General features: G+C 44.9%; 1 protein-coding gene across 1 annotated transcript in view; it reads left to right on the top strand.

Annotated features, from left to right (window-relative positions):
* Positions 1–19,254, top strand: part of LOC132473020 (protocadherin-15-like) — a 191,929-nt gene that overhangs the window by 151,501 nt on the left and 21,174 nt on the right. The window contains 6 exon segments of the mRNA XM_060072940.1: positions 2,958–3,067; positions 4,295–4,435; positions 8,285–8,412; positions 12,740–12,961; positions 15,816–15,904; positions 17,842–18,018. Of these exon segments, the coding sequence (XP_059928923.1) occupies positions 2,958–3,067; positions 4,295–4,435; positions 8,285–8,412; positions 12,740–12,961; positions 15,816–15,904; positions 17,842–18,018 (867 nt within the window).

The raw sequence follows: 19,254 nt of genomic DNA on the forward strand, positions 1-19,254 counted from the left end.
GTAGAGCCCCAGTCGTACATCAACCTATGGATGAATGCTGATTTCAGGAACGTTTATACCAACTTTAACACTGTTAGTCCTTGTGAAAGGAGGTGGAAGCTTTTTTGCTCCCCACACATATTAAAGCAGCACCTAAGGATTTAGAAGTTAAATAAGTCTTGTATTGAGTGACGGGCAGGCTGCCAGAGTGTGTCTCCAGTGACGCTGAGGTTTCAATGTGTCTCTGAGTCATAATCACCCAGTGGGAGCTTGATGCACATCATTCTAGCTCGATGCTGTTCCGTGCCTCTGCTTTTGTGTTCATGTTGTCGAGCCGCTGCAGAGCCCGTATAGTAATCTACTTAGAGTGTCATCGCGGCTGCACCGATGAATTGTTGGTTTCCCTGCCTCGCCATAGAGTCAGTGCGGCTTTATGCCTGGTGATCAGGAGAGACTATGAGTGCTTTTTCTTTACATACGGCTCCTCGATGCATTATACTAAATCGTGAAACTTTGATCGCTATTGCGATTGCTATTCGTATACAATAGCAGCAAGAAAGCTTTGCATTGGAATATAATGAAATATTTAATCAAAAGGGTTGTCTCCGTGTATCTCGGTTACCTATCCTGCCCAACTCTCTTTAACCGAATACCATTGGTCATTCTGAGAGAGAATAACATCAATCGTTTAACACATATATAGGGTTTTGTAGCAACATTAGTGTTGAGTACATTATTGAAATGCAAATATATTTAAAGGTGGGTTCAGATACATGGAATTCAGGGGCATGTAGGGGTAAGGCATCAAGGCTCAAGGATGCCAATAGATAAGTTTCAGACATTTGGGATTGAACCATGTACCTTATGGCTGGAAGTTACTACAACCTCGCCATAAAACAACTTGTCCTTTTATTTGCATACATATATTTATTTCTAAGTCCAGTCGCCAACAATGAATCAATGCTATCTCGTCTTACACATTGTGGTCTCAAAATTCCCCCGCTACCTCTAAGACTGCCACAGCCCCTTTTCGAACCGAACCTCCTGAGGCATTCAAAGCGTGGCAGGAAATCGCTTCTATTGCTTCTTTGTGCCGGGGCCCTCTCATGTTGGGTTCAGTTTCATGAGGACCTATGGAAATCTCCAGCAGTCAAAGGGGGCTTCTTGGACATCCGCACGGCGTGCTATTACCGTTCTTCTCAGCAGATGCCTCCATTCTTTATATTATTCATGGGATGTCTAAGGTCCGCTGTGTCAGGGAAGAAGCATCAAAGCAAAGGCATGGTGAGAAAGGCCAATGTAATCCCACCCCCAGATACCAGTGCCGGTTCATAACCACAAACACGGGGTTACGAGGGGGGGGCGGTCAAACGAGTGTACCTTGATAGCAAATGTGTTTGGCTCTGAGATGAAAGACGCCACGGCTTGATCCCCGATGTCTGCCACCTGCCTCCAGGCGTCCTCGTGGGAGGCGCCTAACCCCTGCAACCAGCTCCGAAATGACATGAAAGTTGAACGCAACGGATCTATGATCGCCGCACGTCACTCAGAATAAAAACATCTGTCCACAGCGGAGGCATCTTGTCTGCTTGATGATGTCCTTTTCATGTGTTTATTTTAAACATTGACATTGAGAGGTGTTAAGTGTCATTTAATAAACCACGCATGGCTCAATCTGGCATGTCGTCTTTGCAAGAGGCACATCTAAGTGGAGAAATAAAGGGCTGTTTTACAAGGCACGCACAGACGCATGTCGGCATGTCTTAGAGACAGCAAAAAAGATTGGAGAGGGAGAGGGAGTGATTGTTCGGGAGAGAAATGGAGTGGGGGAGGGAGGGAGAGTGAGAGAGGCAGCGTTGATGTAGAGATAGGAGAAGAGAGAGGGAGATAGCTTGGATAGAGAAAAGGAGATGCATAGAAGGAGGAAAGGGAGGGAGGGTTGGGGGGAGGTAGAGATATCCCTGGGGATGAGAGAGAGAGTTATGGTGGGGGAAAGAGAGACAAAGAGAGAGAGATACAGAGGGTGACAGAGAGAGATAGAGAGAGGGAGAGAGAGAGAGCAGTAGCATAGGTTAATGCATTGCTTCTTGGTGAAACAGATGTTTTGAACCTCAATTATCACTCTCCAACACTGACCAATCACTGCTATTTATGCTATTTATTCATGCCTCATTTATCTTGGAGCCAGTCTGTCTACAGGATAAAGAAAGCCACACACACTCATGCCTGATAGCCAACCATGCTTCAAACTAGCATTTAGGCTGTTGAACATGTGAGAGAGGAAAATTGGCCAAGGCTTCAGAAGTCATTGAGCTACTCATGATTTTGTTTGAGGGATCTTTTTTTTTCTTTTTGTCTTTTGAGACAATTGGTACTGAGTGCACATTTTTCTATGTTTACAAAATGTACATCAATTAGTTTCAAGTGCTCGCCATTTTAAAAGTGTACTTATCTCTTTAAAAATCTCTAAATAACAGTCAATTATCTAAATTCAGAGAAAAAAAAAATTTCTATCATTACGATCAGTTTTTACAAAGTGTTGTTGGTTGATTAAACTAGTCCTCCAGCAAGTAGCAAATCATTTATTCAAATTGTTGGGTAAAAGGCGAATAAATTCAGCAATGGTCTAATGGTCTTTTTCTTTATTCGATTTCTTTGTCATTCCAATCTAATGTCCTGTTTGAATTTTTGAATTCTCTCTCTCTCTCTCTCTCTCTCTCTCTCTCTCTCTCTCTCTGACAGACAGACAGACAGACAGACAGACAGACAGACAGACAGACAGACAGACAGACAGACAGACAGACAGACAGACAGACAGACAGACAGACAGGAAAAGATACATTATATGTGCATGTATACATATAAATAAAAATATACTTTATATAGAAAGAGTGAAAGATGTTTTTCTTAAATAGATGTCTATATGTAAAAATATGTTTTCTTTACTTTGTCCTTATCTCTCTCCCGGCCCCGTCCAGGTTTCCTCCGGTCGGTGAGCTGGCTCCCATTGGAACGTCCGTGGGCACCATCTTGGCAGCGGCTGTCGACCAAATCATCTTCTACTCCATCGTGTCCGGAAATGAACGCGGTAGGTGACGGCGGTGCGCCGCCGGGGATCCCAGGCAGCACCTTGGTCTTTCCCGCCTCACGTTCATGCATCCGGATAGCGTTAGAGATTTTTCATTTGCGTGACGTCTAACTTTCAAATACATGATCCGAGCGAAGAGTTCTACGCTCTGCCAAGGTGGTCTTCAACATGAAAAACAAGTGCAAGATCTTTTTGGATCAGACGGTATTACTATTATGGTAGTTCTTGTGCGTTGCGTTGGAGGCATTTCCCGTGGGGTATATGTGACATTTAACCGTGGGCTGTGAGATTCATTCCAAGGAAAGATGGGCTCGTCTGTTGTGCCATCTTGTACACTGTTTTTGAGTTTTTATTTTTTTTTATTGTGAATGGTAACCTCGGCACTTTTCATCTTTGTAGCCTAGCAACACATATTAGATGAACCAAAAACAACCGGAGTCTGTGATGCCGTGGCAGGCACATCGATTAGACTTAGATATAAAATTTTCCAGTCCTCTTCATTTGGCAACAAAAGCTTCAGAACATGCTTCATATCCACACTACAAACTCACATGCACATAGACACACACACACACGCACACACAGTGTTACTTTTCTGTTGACACAGCCCCTGTGTTTGTCTACAGGTTGGAGCCCAAAATGTATTTTCTTCCCATCAGTCCTAGCACATCAAAGCAACCACTCTCATCCTCTGTCATCACTGTAAACGGTGTTCTGTTGCTCCGAACCTGATTATCTTTCTATGAATCACGCTTTCCTTTCATTTCCATAAATTATTTTTCTGGCATGAATCGTGTCTTGATGGAGCCAAGCAGTCGCACACAGGGTTGACTTTTTACAGGGGTGGGGTGGAGGAGGAGAAGGAGGAGGAGGGAATAAAGAGCAGGACGGATGGGAGGTGAGGACACGCTAGTACATTGGGTAGGGAGCTCAACACACAAAATGGGTTTGATCCTAGATGTCCTCGGACCAACCTGCAGGCATCATGAGGCAAGCTATCCTCGCCCTCTCCCTTCTCCAGAGCAGCCTGGGTTGGCAGTATCCTCTGGAAGTCCCTTTGGATACCAGTGTCTGACGAAATGACTAAATACTGACAGCGACAGGGAAAGCGGATGAGGGCGAAAGTCGAGATTGAGGCAGCAACCCTGAGATGGTGAGTCGCTGCACAGTGAAAAAGAAAGCATTTAGCTGTAGGCTTAACCCCATTCTGTTGTTCTTCACCCCCAGGTCACTTCATGGTGAATAACCTGACAGGGGTGATCTACACAGCCAGGATGCTGGACTACGAGACTCTGACCAGCTACGTCCTCCGGGTGCAGGCTGACTCCATGCTGGTGGTGATGGCCAACTTCAGAGTGCCCTCCAAATGTAAGACCTGGGGGGGGGGGGGGGGGGGCAAAAGGTGAGAGAGAAAAATAGAGAGAGGGAGAGGAGGGAGGAGGGATTTAGAGTGAGTGTGATAGATATTTTCTGAGAGAGTGAGATGGAGAGGTAGAACGAGAGAGAGAGACGGAAGAGGGACATAAAGTGAGGGAGATAGAGATGTTCTGAGAGAGAGAGAGAGAGAGAGAGAGAGATGGAGAGGTAGAGAGAGAGAGAGAGAGAGAGAGATGGAGAGGTAGAGAGAGAGAGAGAGAGAGATGGAGAAGTAGAGAGAGACAATGAAGGAGAGGTAGAGTAGTTAGATAAGTCTGTAGGAAACGTCATCAGAGCCTGTGTGTCGAGAGAGAGAGAGAGAGAGAGCGCACGCGCAAGCGATGGGTTTGTGAAAGCACATTTATAATGATATCAGTGATTAATCATGGCTGCTGCTCCTCATGAAGGAACATTATGTCCAAACATTTTGTTCTCTTATGTCATTGCACAACACACAGCCCTCTCACTCGCCAAAATAATAAGAATCATAAACGAATAATAATTCAAATAATGATAATATTATGCATTGGACTTTCAGGGAGCTTTTCATGAAGTATCTCAAGGATGCTTTACATACTGGAAAACAATTAACTAAAGAGGCTGAAAATAAATACAATGCTAATCTCTCTTTCTCTAACTGACTCATGCTCTTGGACTTTCTTTTGTTTCTCTACAAAGACGAAGACATCACGCAGGCATGCACCCAAGCTCACTGTTGGTACACGTGAGCTGGTAGAGCGAGTAGTGCACAGCAAAGACCGATAGAGAGATTGTCTACCGGGTTGAGTCTCCCACTCTGTCACCAGGCACCAGACTCCATCCTTTATTCCTCTATCCCTGCCCTTCTGGTGTGGTGCCTGTAATGCTCATCAGGAGCTCATGCTGGGGCTTCTTCTTCTTCTTCTTCTTCTTCCTCCTCTTCCTCTTCTTCTTCTTCTTCTTCTTCTTCTGCGTCTTCTTCTTCTTCTTCTTCTTCTTCTTCTTCTTCTTCTTCTTCTTCTTCTTCTTCTTCTTCTTCTTCTTCTTCTTCTTCTGCGTCGTCTTCTTCTTCTTCTTCTTCTTCTTCTTCTTCTTCTTCTTCTTCTTCTTCTTCTTCTTCTTCTTCTTCTTCTCTTTCTTTAGATTATCAGAGCAGAACATGACTGATTTGTAAGATAATAACTGCATCATTATTTAGCTACTCTGGCATGAACATACGAGCTTGGATGATTACATGCACAGTTACACACACACACACACACAAACACACACACACACGCGCACAACCACACACACACACACACACACACACTAACACACAGACATATTTTTCAGGGCAGAGGGAGATATAACTAAAATCTGTTTACCATCTCAACTCTTAATGGAAAATACACTTGGCACTCTGTCTGAAATGCCTTTCATTTCTGTGTGGGCACTGGTTTCTTAAATATTGTGTGGGTTTGTATGTGTGTGTTGGATTGTGTGTGTGTTTGTGTGTGAGTGTATGTGTGTGTGCATGTGTCTGCTTATATGTCTGCTTACTTGTGTGTGTGTGTGTGTGGGTGTGCGTGCGTGCGTGCGTGTGTGTCCGTGTACACTTGCATGTGTCTCAATCTGTTTGAGGGTGAGTGCATTTATGTGGTGTGTGTGTGTGTGTGTGTGTGTGTGTGTGTGTGTGTGAGTGTGAGAGAGTCTGTGTGTGTGCGTTTGTGCATGCATGCGTCCGTGGGTGCGTGCGTGTGCATGTATGTGTGCCTGTGTTCTGAAGTGTAAATCTTTTTTGAAAAGCAAGGATTGAGAGAGTTAGGAAGGGAGAGAGAGCAATAGTGACAGAGGGATAGGGAGAGACAGATAGAGAGAGACAGAGACCCTTACTACAACCTCCAACACCACATCTTCCTGAGACCCATAATTGCGTGTAATGTGTTTTTGTTTGTTCATTTCCCCCTGGCCTGTCCTGACACGTGATTCAGCATATCTGTGCGGCTGTGAAAGAAAAATGATCCTTGACATTGCATTATTACCATTATTCCCCTCAACCACGGTCTGGGGGGGAGATGTGTTGGCTGGCTATAATATATATTCATGAACAACACTGTCAGAAATTAACTTGGACTAATTAGGGAGATTTGTCACGTTTACCTCCTTATTGTACCCCTTAAGGACATGCAATGCTCCAGCAAACTTGTTAAGTAGGGCAGGATCGGATTTAGAAAAACATAAGCATTTCCAAGAAATTCATAAAGAAACTAAGCATATTATAATTGTATATTTTTTTGCTTGCTTGTTTTCTTTCGTTTCTTCCACCGACAGTGCTTCAATCTCTTGAGCATCTTAATAATGTCCCATGACAAAGCAGAAAAATACTTTCAGTTTTTGTGTTCTAAAACAAATAAGTTAAGTAATCATGACTGAGGGTGAACGTTGCGGTTACTGCATGCACATAAACACATGGGTTACATTTCCACACAAACATTAAGGAACAGCAAACAGTCGGCCCATCGTATGTTTTGAAGGGTGAACCATTGGTATTCCATGTCTCCACTACCAGGGTCCCTCAAGTCTATCCGAAGAACAGAAATAAGTGCAAGAAACAAAATCTCATCAAAAAGGGTAAAGGGAATTTGACACGATAAATGATGCCGGTCAGACGATGTTGGTGCCAGATACAGTGAATGAAGTCGCCTTGGGAGAAAGTATCATATTATAATAACATATTATATCACACCAATTTACCCACCAATGTACCCTCCGAGCATTGTGACTCGGTGACAGGCGTAAACACAAGTGTCCTGTGTGTGTGTGTGTGTGTGTGTGTGTGTGTGTGTGTGTGTGTGTGTGTGTGTGTGTGTGTGTGTGTGTGTGTGTGTGTGTGTGTGTGTGTGTGTGCGTGCGTGCGTGCGTGCGTGCGTGCGTGCGTGCGTGCGTGCGTGCGTGCGTGCGTGCATGCTCATTAGGGAGCAGTGAAGGAGACAATATCAACAGACTTGCCCGCTAACTAGCTCTCTGCTCTAATCAAAACATAATTAAACTCCTCGTGGCTGACTTGAAGTTGTCAGCCCTGATCAAAATAGTTAGACAAAAGAACCCATGGCTTCGTATAATTAGACGAGCGAGTTCAATCTTTCAGAGACCTTCATTGATGGAATATATTGATTAATATCTGGGAAGACTATATGCTGCCTCACTTGTGCTGAAACATCTCGAAAAGAACACAAAAACTGTATAGAGAACATTGAGGTTGTTGCCATGACATACACTAACCAGGTATTCATTTTATTTTGTCCCTCAGATGATAATCTTGACATCCTTCAAATGAACCTGAAAGTTTTTTACTCTGCTTTCTTTTGGATTTTCTGAATCCTTGGCATTATGAGCTTTCATGTTTAGTGTAGCTCAGTTTCTGGAAAATTCCCCTAACCGACAAGAATTGTAACAATGTCCAAATGTGCAGGTCAGCATAGTTGGGCAGAGAAAGCCAGGCAACCAGGGACATGGCTTTCCTCCTACAAAACTAGCTCTCTTTTGTTGTTTTTTTATGCAGGCAGAAAACACAATTTTTGATAGCCTACTACAGTTTTTTGCTTTATTTTGGCATTGCTCTTTTCTTACCACTCTTCTTCGCGGTAATTAAGCAGTAATTAAAACAGTGATTTTTCGTATGTGTAATTACGTAGAGTAATGTTAGGTCCTTAACGAGCAGGTAACGGTAAGGTAAGCACATCCTGCTCAGCGATGCCAACAGGTTAGACTGCCGACAGTCACAAACTCCAGAACCTTCCAGCTAAACCCCAGCCTGCTGTGTCCCTGTTCTCCCCCCAGCCAACACGGCCAAGGTGTTCATCGACGTCCACGACGAGAACGACCACCGGCCCGTCTTCACCCGCCGGCTCTACATCGGCGGCGTGGCCGAGGACACCAAGACCTTCTCCTCCGTGCTGAAGATAGTGGTGAGCCAATCACAAGCCTGCCGCTTCCCTGTGTCCCACCCCCTTCAGTGGCGGCGGCCATTTGATGTGTCACATGGTCTATTTATGTACTTGACATTCAGATGCCATGCTGAAAGGGTCATTTATTTTGAAAGAAATATGTCTTGTTTGTTTTTAAATAGGAATTCTTTATACAAGGAGAAAGTAGAACAAAAGCAGCAAAGTTATAATTGGCAGAAAATAATATTGGGGAATAGATACATACATTATGAGAAATATTTGGTGTTGTTCGCTCTAGTTGTCAGCTAGTCTAATGCTGTGTACTTTTTACTTACTTTATTTATTTGCCATTTAGAGAGTTTTCTCCAAAGTGACTTACACTGTTGATTGAGATATATAGAAATGTCATTAATGAGCATGAAGAAGGCTACGCTAGGTCTCACTCCAAGATATCGACGGGGGGACTGCAGACAATGGGCTTGAACCCAGAACCTCTGGGCTGGCCTGGGAGTCCATCAGTGTGTATCCCGGTGTACACCTCAGTGGAGCGGGGAGGGCAGTGTGTGTGTCTTATCTACTGTCCATCTCACGGACGCTTAGCCCCTGAGCTCCTGAATCTGCTGGATGACTCAGCACATCCACTCCCTGTAGCACCATGCCCTAGCACCTCTCTCTCTCTCTCTCTCTCTCTCTCTCTCTGTCAGTATCTCTGTATTTCACTCTATTTCTCTCCCTCCTGGATTTAGGATCACAGTATTCAACTTGCGTTACTGCTCAGGAGCCTTGTTTCCGCCAATGTATTTTTAAGTATCCTATTAGAAAAAGGCTGATTAAAAAAGTGAATAACTTTCTCCTATTTTAAAACTTTTTAAAAGTTTCCTTAAAATTAGTTTCTCTAATGAGGAGATGTCGCTGTCTCTGTTTTGCAGATTAGTGTATCTGGGGGTATTATGAGTCTGTGTGTAGGTGTATGAATGTGTCAATGGGTTTGCGTGTGTGTGCAGGTCAGTGTTGTGATTGTATCTATATGTGTGTGTCAGGGATTGTTTGTCTTTGTGTATGTGTATTTTTATGTCTAAGGGATTGCGTGTGCTTTGCGTGTGTTTGTGTGTTTGTAGGGGGAGGGGGTTTGTGTGTGTGTGTGAGCATGTACAGGTTTTCACTGGGGGTTACAAACAGCGTAGACGTCAAAACTATTTGGTCTTTCTCTCTCTCTCTCTTTCTCTCTCTCTCTCTCTCTCTCTCTCTCTCTCTCTCTCTCTCTCTCTCTCTCTCTTTCTCTCTCTCTCTCTCTCTCTCTCTCTCTCTCTCTCTCTCTCTCTCTCTCTCTCTCTTTCTCTGCATGCATGACTGAATAACTGGATCAACTGGAGCGCAGGAAAAAGCTTGCTCTTACTTTGAAACGTTCCATTCCTAAAATACAAAAATAGTAGGAAAGTCAAAAATATTGGGAAGCCAGTCCATATAAGCTGCAATTGCATGTTTGATTGGATTTGCAATTAAATAACTTTCCATGTTTGTGATTTAATTGGACGAACATTGGATTCCTAATAGCTATTTAATGACATGAAAGCCATCCTACTTAATTTGCCGAAGAATATTGTTGTATTTACTTGGGAATTGCTTTACGTTGTGTACCTACATACTTTACAAGAGCGTTGTTTATATTGCGCTGTATAGTGTGAAGTGCAATGTAATCGCGTTGACAAGCCTAAGAGGGGATGCTTTTAATGGCCGATATTTTCGAATGTTGTGCTCATGGTTTCCATATCTGTATTCATGGTCAACATGGCTTTAGGAAATCGGGGTCCCGTTCAATTGGTGATGGAGGTCGATCGCCCACAAGCACTTCCCTCTAAAGCTAGCAATAATCATTATGAGTGGCTTTAGAGGGAAGTGCTTTGTGGGCGATTGACCTATTGACCTCTGTACTTTGTTGGGATAACTTTAAAATCAGTGATCTTAAAGTTATCCCATCAATTCTGTAACCTGCAGCCGATGACGACATTCAGGGTTGTTTCTACATCGTAGATCGTTGCCATCTGATATCCTCGGTTACAGTGAGACGAGGAGTCCAGCTGGGGGGAAATGGCTCACAGGTTATCTCAGCAAACCGTAATTACTCGCTGTGTGTATTTGTAAAGACAATTGGGTTGTGTGGAGTTGGCAAAGTGTCGTTCACATTAGGAAATTGCTTGACTTTCAGCGCGAGAAGATTGCACAGGGATAACAGTTTAGCGAACAATACCGTAACTCAATGTGACCCCTGGGCTTGTAATCTGGGATCCTGCAGTCCTGCTATGCTGTAGCAGAACTTCTGGGAGACGGTACAGAGCCTTGGCTGGAAACCAAGAACGGCGAGGGGTAACACTGCGCCTTGTTCCCTGTTTCATTACGGAGAAATTCTGCCGAAGAGAAACTCATTTGCGCGAGTGGATGAAGCTTTGAGAAGTGTATTTTAAGAAGTGCATTCCACTGTGGCCAGTCTCCACTGTTTTGATTTAAAACCTTTCCAGATACTTTTTTTAACTGTTTACTAGTGGAAGGAGGTTTGTTTGGGGTCTCGATAAGAACACCATTATCATTCAAGACCGAAAGTCACGTTTAACGCACTATTCTGTCATCAAGCAGACACGTTCTTACAAAACAACAACACTGCATTAAGACACGTTTCTGAGGAGCTGGTAAACAGCTTCTTGCTTACTTGCAGTGGACATTGACGTTCAAACCCTCACACTAGAGGGGAAGTCCCTATACACAACATGATTTACCCGTCCCTCTTCAGGCAGAAGGGGTGTGCTGGTCAAGGCTGGGCTGTTCAAACCTATTTAATGCACAGACGACAATGGAGTTCAGGAGCTTATGAGTTAAGTAATGAAGACATTCAGAATTGCTAATCCGTCAGAGGGTTATAGGAGATAAGGAGAGAACTTTCTGGAATAAGTGGACAAACCCTCGCCGTCTGCAGTGACGTACTTGCAGAGTCACGGTTCACTCACTTGGCCTGAGCGGGAAGAGAGGACAACCAGATATTCCTCCACCACTCTGGTTTCATCATCAAATGGTTTGAGCGGCAGCCCCTGAAACTCACTGCCCCCAATCATGCGGTCCTCATCCTACAATGGTGTCTCTGTGGAGCACCTCGCCTTCAAACAACGTACAAGCGCATCAATGCAAAATTTTGTCTACAACCTCGACGCCCCCGCAAAACCGCTCACAACGCCTTGATCGTCGGTTTTTCCGCCTGACACATAATAGATTGTGAAGTTGACTTTTTTGTGCTGACATCAAGGCCAAGATTGAGCCCTGAAGGCTTTTAAAACAAGATTAATCTTTCGTGTCCAATTGCCATTTATATCAAGCCAAATCAGTTTTACTCTTAATGATTGAACAATTTGAGCATTTCACCCTTCACGTTAGTATTTCACACTATAACGCACTTGGGGAGTTGTATTTTTGTTTTAGGGTTTATCATAAGGGAAGTCTGTGTCTCTTCCCGCCTCTCGAATCTTGACATCTCAATATCTTGATATAAAGCCAGCCCTGCCATCGGCATCTTATTGTTTCTCTCTCCCTTACGTTGCTGATGCCGAAGGGGAAAGGAGAGAGATTGCTTCTATTTATCAATGTCACTATAGACAAGCAGCTCGTAAAATCGATGTGGGCGTGGGAGCCAGCCAAAGCATTCATGATGTAGCCGTCCCCCGGGGAAACTATTTTGACCCCTGTTGGCGAGGTGGTATCACTACACAGTCATGGCTAAGCGGTAAGCGGTACTACACAGTCATTGTCCAGTAAATGTCCAGTGTGTCTGTGTGTCACCAAATTTGCTTTCAATGTGACAACACACTTTTTCTTTCTTCGGTCGGTAAACGCCTCAAATGAAAAACTTTTCCTCTTTATGGGCTGAATTGTCTTAACTTGTAAATACACAGTTTGTTTTTAGTGTTGTTGTTTTTGACTGTAATGTGGAATATTTGATTCAGGAGACATTGTGTGCCACAAATGACACTTTTACGTCCTTCTGGAATGTGAAGTTTATCTCTTCTTGCATTGACATTACCATTCAGTGTATGTGTGTTTATGTTTATGTGTGTGTGTGTGTGTGTGTGTTTGTGTCACTCCTCGGTGCGTTCAGTTGGTGTGTGCGCACTCCCTGGTTACTGTTCACTCGGTCCAGGCGTTTTATTTAAGAACCCTGGTTTGTCTTGCAGCACTTGGAATTGTTTGTTGTTACTCTGATTCTGATTGTCTGCTTCGATTATCCTCCACCGTGCTTGGAAGTCCCTTTGGAGGGAAGCATCTGCTTGGCAAATTATAACTAAATACGTGTTTTAAACCACCACAGGCCACCGACGCAGACACGGGGAACTTCAGCGCCATGGCGTACCGGCTGATCATCCCGCCGGCCGAGGAGGGCGCCTCCCACGACAGCTTTGTGATCGAGACGTACACGGGCGTCATCAAGTCGGCCATCAACTACCGCAACATGCGCCGCTCCTACTTCCCCTTCAAGGTCATCGCCACCGACGACTACGGCAACGGCCTCAGCAACAGCGCCGACGTGGTGGTGAGTTTGTGCGGCGAGGGATGTGTGATGGGGTCACTCCGTTCCTTTGTTTGTTTGCTTGTTCACTCGCTGGACCGTTCATTTGTTCTTCCGCATCAGAAAAAGTGCAGATACGGTGGCAAGTGAGCTTGTGATTAGTGACGCCGTCATTTCACTGATTCATCGTTTATTCATTTGTTCACCATCAACAAAGAATATGTGGTTATGAGTGTGGCGAGATATCGGTGGCATGGTTAAGTCATTCATTCACTCATTCGTCTGCAACAGCGCCGATTTTGGTGGAGACTTGTGGTTATCTAACTGATTCATTAGTCATTCTCATCTTGCCGTTCATTCATCATACATTTTCAATCATCCTGTAAGTGACAATGTGTATTCAACACTCAACGTCATCATTTCATAAAAAATATTTTGTTCAGGACATTCAAGGTCAGCAAAATGGAACATGAAATTATAAGTAAAAAGAGAAAATCAATCAGATGCATTAATAATGTTCACCCACAGAGCTATGTTTACTGATATCATTGCAAGGATTGCAACAGGGTGAATTTTTATTAACGATGGTGCTACTTACGAACAAGAAAAAAAAAAAGATAGGCTTAGAATGCTGGCGGGCTGTAATAAGAACCACTGTTGGGTTTGATGTCATGAACATTTTTTTAATGATATGTCTTCACACCCACACAAACTAATACACACACTATGCACACAAATTGACGCACATTACGGCGCCCACACAACACACACTCTCACACACACACACACACACACACACACACACACACACACACACACACACACGCACACACACACACACACACACACACACACACACACACACACCCACACACACACATTCTTGCATAAATTCAAACATAGTTCGACATAGTTAGCAACCAGCCAAACTTTTATATGAGTTTATCTTGTTCAGAGAAACTTTTGTTTGAGTTTCTCTCATGTTGCTAAGTTTATCATGTGTTCTGATGATGATGATGATGAAAATAGTTGTAAATATAGAATTATGGCTTATTCAAAACAGGGTCAACCTTTGTGCCCTTTTTCCGTTGCCATATGAGACGGTCAGCAATATAATAATTAAGCGGTACTGCAAAAGCCAAAGGTTCGAAAACCCTGGACTATCTCCTTGTCCATTTAATAACCACTCCAGTACGCTATGCAGATCCAGCTCACGCTACGAACACAAGAACCAATTAAACCCTGTACTGCAGAGACCTGCGAGTCTTCAGCGCTGCGTAATTGGTGTCTCTGTGTCGGTGTGTCAGTGTATGCATCGTGTGCGTGTGTCTGTGTGTGTGTGTGTGTGTGTGTGTGTGTGTGTCCTGTGGGTTTGAGTGTATCTGTGTTTGTGTGTGTGAGCATGCGCATGTGCATATGTAGGCGTGTGTGTGCATATATCCGTGTCTGCACACTGGTAGATGTCATTGTGGCTCTTTGCCGTTGTGACTCTGCATCGTCTCGCTCTACATTTCCGTTTCATCCCCTCCCCAAAAAAGAATAGTCACCACCCACCCGCTGTGCTGTCGCTCCGTCTCCCTCACCACCAGCCCGCCCATCACCAGCCCCCCCCCACCACCACCCCCCCCCCCCCCCCCCCCCATCCCGGTGCTTCTCCACCCAGGCAGGCAGGAGGTTTATGGAGCGCTTCATGTGGAATGTTCCGGGGCTAACAAGCCTCTAATGAGACAGAAGGGGGGTGCAGGACATCAGATGCGTGATGTGTGCGAGTGACGAGAGGGGCGTAACTGTGACGGCTCGGGTCCTTTTCAGCGGGAAACGTAATTTCCACGGCCACGCCGCACGGGAGCTCTGGCCGCCCGGCGGGGGGGATTAGTCTCCACACACACGCACACACAGACACCCCTCCCAGGCCGTTAGCTCCTGGCTGACGGCAGCGGATGGGAACGCTGGTAGGGTTGTGTGGTGGCACCGGTACAAGTGGATAATTAGTGGAGCCGTGTTTGGACTGGTGTAGGGCCAAGACAAACACAAACACACACACACACACACACACACTGACAGATGGACAGAACCATACGCACAGAGGGACACTGATAGACAGCCGGATCCACCGATGGGAACACAGGTAGACTGACAGACACACACACACACCAAACACACACAAACCTTGTAATACTAAAAATCCACAAACTAGTACTGTTTTAACTGATCGGGACGATTGTTTGTCCACGCAGTTGTTGCACTGTTTTACGGTCTGCTGTGTATATAACTTGGATAACCTGAAACAAAATGTTCTGCTCCGAGGTTGGCTGTATATTTCGGCTTTCTTTCTGCTTAAAAAACCCCAACACACGCCAACAAACACATCACCATCAGTGTGCCTTACCCGTCAATGTTTGGCTGTGGTTGGATGAAGGTTTTTTGTTGGCAAACATTCAAATCGAATTGGTTCTGAATTCTATAGTGGGGTGCTGGTGTTTTGGGCAGTGTACTAGCACCTCTCAGTTTTGGCACCCATAAAGCCCCGATAACACCAACGCTGCTTTGCCTCTGTGGGGCGGCTATTTTTCGAGTTGTTATTATAAGTGTTTAGTTTTTTGCTGCTTTTGCGTTGCTGTGCGTTTTTCGACAGCGCCCCCCTGGACACCCCGAGGTGATACTAGTTCAACTCTCAACTATAGGAAAAACCCGGCAATGTCATTAGGTTGCAGTATGAGTATTCCTTGGTTGCTTTGCCAAAGTAAAACAGGAGAGAATGCCTCCTGAATCGAGGTTATTTTCTTGGCTTCAACAAAAAGGTTTTTGGGTGATTGCCCCCTGACTGTGTCTTTCTTTGTCTTCCTCTGTCTTGGTCTCTCTCTGGGCCGCGTGGCAGGTTTCAGTGGTGAACGCGCTGGACATGCAGATCGTGGTCTCCAACGTCCCGTCCACTGTGGTGGAGGAGAACAGAGAGCAGCTGATTAGGTGAGACCATGTTTAAATTGTCAGCCAACTGCCCAAAGCTGCCGGACTCGAACTGTTGGTTGTCAGTCAGAGCACATCAACATTCTGCATCAGTCTGCTTTAAAGTCAGACACGGATGTATTTTTATTATTATAAAATGTTTTATTGTTATTTATTACACGGGTCTTCTCAATGCCGTGGAATTGACCGCTGTCAAGAAAAGTGTATTTTTTGCCGTCTTTCGTTTCACTCTGCAAGTAGTCCGGTAACTTATCAACCAGACTATTTCTTTGCTGATCAACCCTACAAATGCTGGTAAAAAATAAATTGTAAAAAGTTATTTTTTCGTTTCGGCAAGTAGCCGTGTAATAAGCAGGATAATGTATAGAACGTCGCAGGTCATTATCGAAAATAAGCCGCTTCTGACCTGTCGGGCTTATTTTCCCGATAATGACCGGCATTCTATAAATTATCCCTTACATATTCATGACATGAATTATTTTAATCAATGTTTTCTTATTATTGGATGTCTACCTGTGGAATTTTATTTCACCTTCCAGGTTAAACTTTATTTTTCATAAACTGTTCATCAAGTCATTTCTGCAGGAATCCCTTGCGCAACAAATACAGTTTTAATAACTTAAATCAAAGAATTCCATGCAAAACACGTTTGTGTTTATTATCCCCAGGAAAGGCCCTGCGGGGGGGAGGGATCCTGCATCTTTGATAAAGTGCGATAATAATTCTAATACAATAAAATTCGAATAGAAAATGTCAACGCAATCTCACACCTTAAGCTCCAGCGCCGAAAGAAAACAAACAGGGAGGCAGTTCACACCAGCACGCACCTCCAATTCACTGTCATATGAGGTTTTCTCTTCCCTATTGACTATAGTCATAAGCTTGCAAATGGACGCCCAGTCACGTCCACTCGTTAATTGAACTTGTTCAAATGCAAACAGCTACTCTGTTTGCAGGGCCTGGTGGGCAAAGCTTTTAGCCATATTAGCTCATCGGAAAAGCAAATGGCATTTAATATTTGTTTTCCCAGTGTGTTCGTTGTTGCGTCTGCTGCGCCTCCTCTTCCCCGGACGCCGCGCACCCACACACACACACACACACACACACACACACACACACACACACACACACACACACACACACACACACACACACACACGCCCACACACACAGAGAAACACAGAGAAACACAAACATACGTACATAAAGCAAACCTATTTGGGGTGCTTAACACTCGGTGGCAACACCATGACACCACGACACCCCGGGCAGGGCACTAGCGGGGCTCACTGGGAGCGGTCCAGGCCTATTTTATATTGAGTGCCCGTGGCGTTTCTCCGCCATGACATCAGCAGCCACCGGAGGGTTTTATTTCTATTGGCAGTGATCTGGAGTGCAGATTTACTGCCCCCGCCACCCACGCCCCTGCCCAGAATAATTTATCCCAGAATAGTTCTGCCAAGAGTTCAATGTCGAGAGACGAACTGTCCCGATGGGGGGAAACCCGCTGCCAAATGAGGTACTTATAATACAGCGGTCGGTGGGGGCTTTAGTTTTGCTTTAGCTACCATGACCACAAAATGAATCACTAACGATATCAACATGTCCGCCTTTTATGGTACTGTTGCTCTTGCACTTTTTCCTCAAATGACTTTTGTTTTTTGCCCAGATGTGGGTTCTTCGGTCACCACCGTCTCCCGATGTGTTTTCTGAAAAGTGTCAAAGTTTGTTTTTTTGGTTTCGGATCCTATTATTGTTTTTGTTCAAATCTACTTGTTTTTTTGTTTTTTTTTATTGTATTATATTGATTGTATCATTTATTGTGTGATTTGAATCCATTTCATTTTGTTATTGTCGCATTGTTGTCCCATGTCTCTTGTTTTGCATGAAAACTGTTGCATTAATAAAGATTGTTTAATTCGAAATCCTTTTCGTAGCATTCTGGAGCGCTATGTCCAGGACCAGATACCTGGCGCCAGGGTGATCGTGGAAGCCATCGGGCCCCGTCTCTACGGCGACGGCTTCGAGCTGGAGAACTACAGTGAGTCTGACCTCACGGTGTACGCCATCGATCCGCTCACCAACAGAGCCATCTCCCGCCAGGAGCTCTTCAAGTAAGTCACGGAGCCAAAATGGAAATATCTATAATGTCATTTCCATAAGCAGTTACTCTTCATTTTAGCAGGGGCTTTCGTCCACCGCGACAGTGGTTGAAAGTGTTTACTAAAGAACTAGATAATCAACGAACAAGTAATTCGGTCATTGAGGAGAAGATATGGGATAGGGCATCTTTATGAGGACATTGGGGAATGAACCAACAACCTAACTACGATGCTACCCTGCCTCTAGCTAGGGCCTCCCCTGGCCTGAGTCACACTGATTGGACTCTTGGGCCGGGTGGGGCTGCGCAGATTAAACCAGCCAGCACCACACACACTCAGGGAGAGAGCACCTTAGATCATTGTCTGCAAACTTTTACAATGAACCGGTTTTCCAATACCACCCCCCTGCACTGTTGTCTGGAGGAGCCAAGTAGGCCCCACCTGTGTGTGAGTGTGGCAGCCACCTAGGTGGCGTGAAGCATGCGCACTGCCACCATTTTTTTTTACTTTAATACATCTACATCTATATATATTCTACTTTTATACCCTTGTGTTATTTACTATGAGAGTGTAGTCCCCTGTTGGTTAGTGTACGGCACTAGCTCTCTATCTCTCAAGCTCTCTCTCTCTCTCTCTCTCTCTCTCTCTCTCTCTCTCTCTCTCTCTCTCTCTCTCTCTCTCTCTCTCTCTCTCATTCTGCAGCCTTTCCTCTTTGCCTCCCCTGAGGCGCTGTGCTCTCTGCAGGTGTACCTGATCTGTTATAGAGGACAATAGCTCAGGGACAGAATCACATAATGGCTTCACGGCGACAGGAAGATAAAGTGAGAGTAAGGAGGGACCGGTGTCTTTCCATCACTTCCTTGGCAGTTGTTCCCCCTATAGCGGTGGCACTCTGCGCCGAGTTTCACCTGTCACCGGGTTGGTTTCCGTGTTTAAAACACTAACTTGACCACCAAGAGGGCAATGTCGTCCAATAAAGCGCTGTATTAGACAATATATAAAAATACATGAAAGACAACCCGGTGCCTTGGAAGAGACGTTTTTAGCAGCCCCCCTGTGGCCGTGCAGCTCTTCAGCAGGTTAAGTCTGCACCTCAGGACAGCCTTCTGCCCCTTTCTCGTAGTTCCCTCAGCATCTTTCAACAGGCCCCGGGCGCCCCGGCTTTCAGCGCTGACATCCCCCCCGCTGCATGAGAGGCGGAGGCAGCGGAAAGGGGACCCCATACTGGGCAGACTGGCGATTTCCTTT

This window comes from Gadus macrocephalus, chromosome 15, assembly GCF_031168955.1.
Source record: "Gadus macrocephalus chromosome 15, ASM3116895v1".
Lineage (NCBI taxonomy): Eukaryota > Metazoa > Chordata > Actinopteri > Gadiformes > Gadidae > Gadus > Gadus macrocephalus.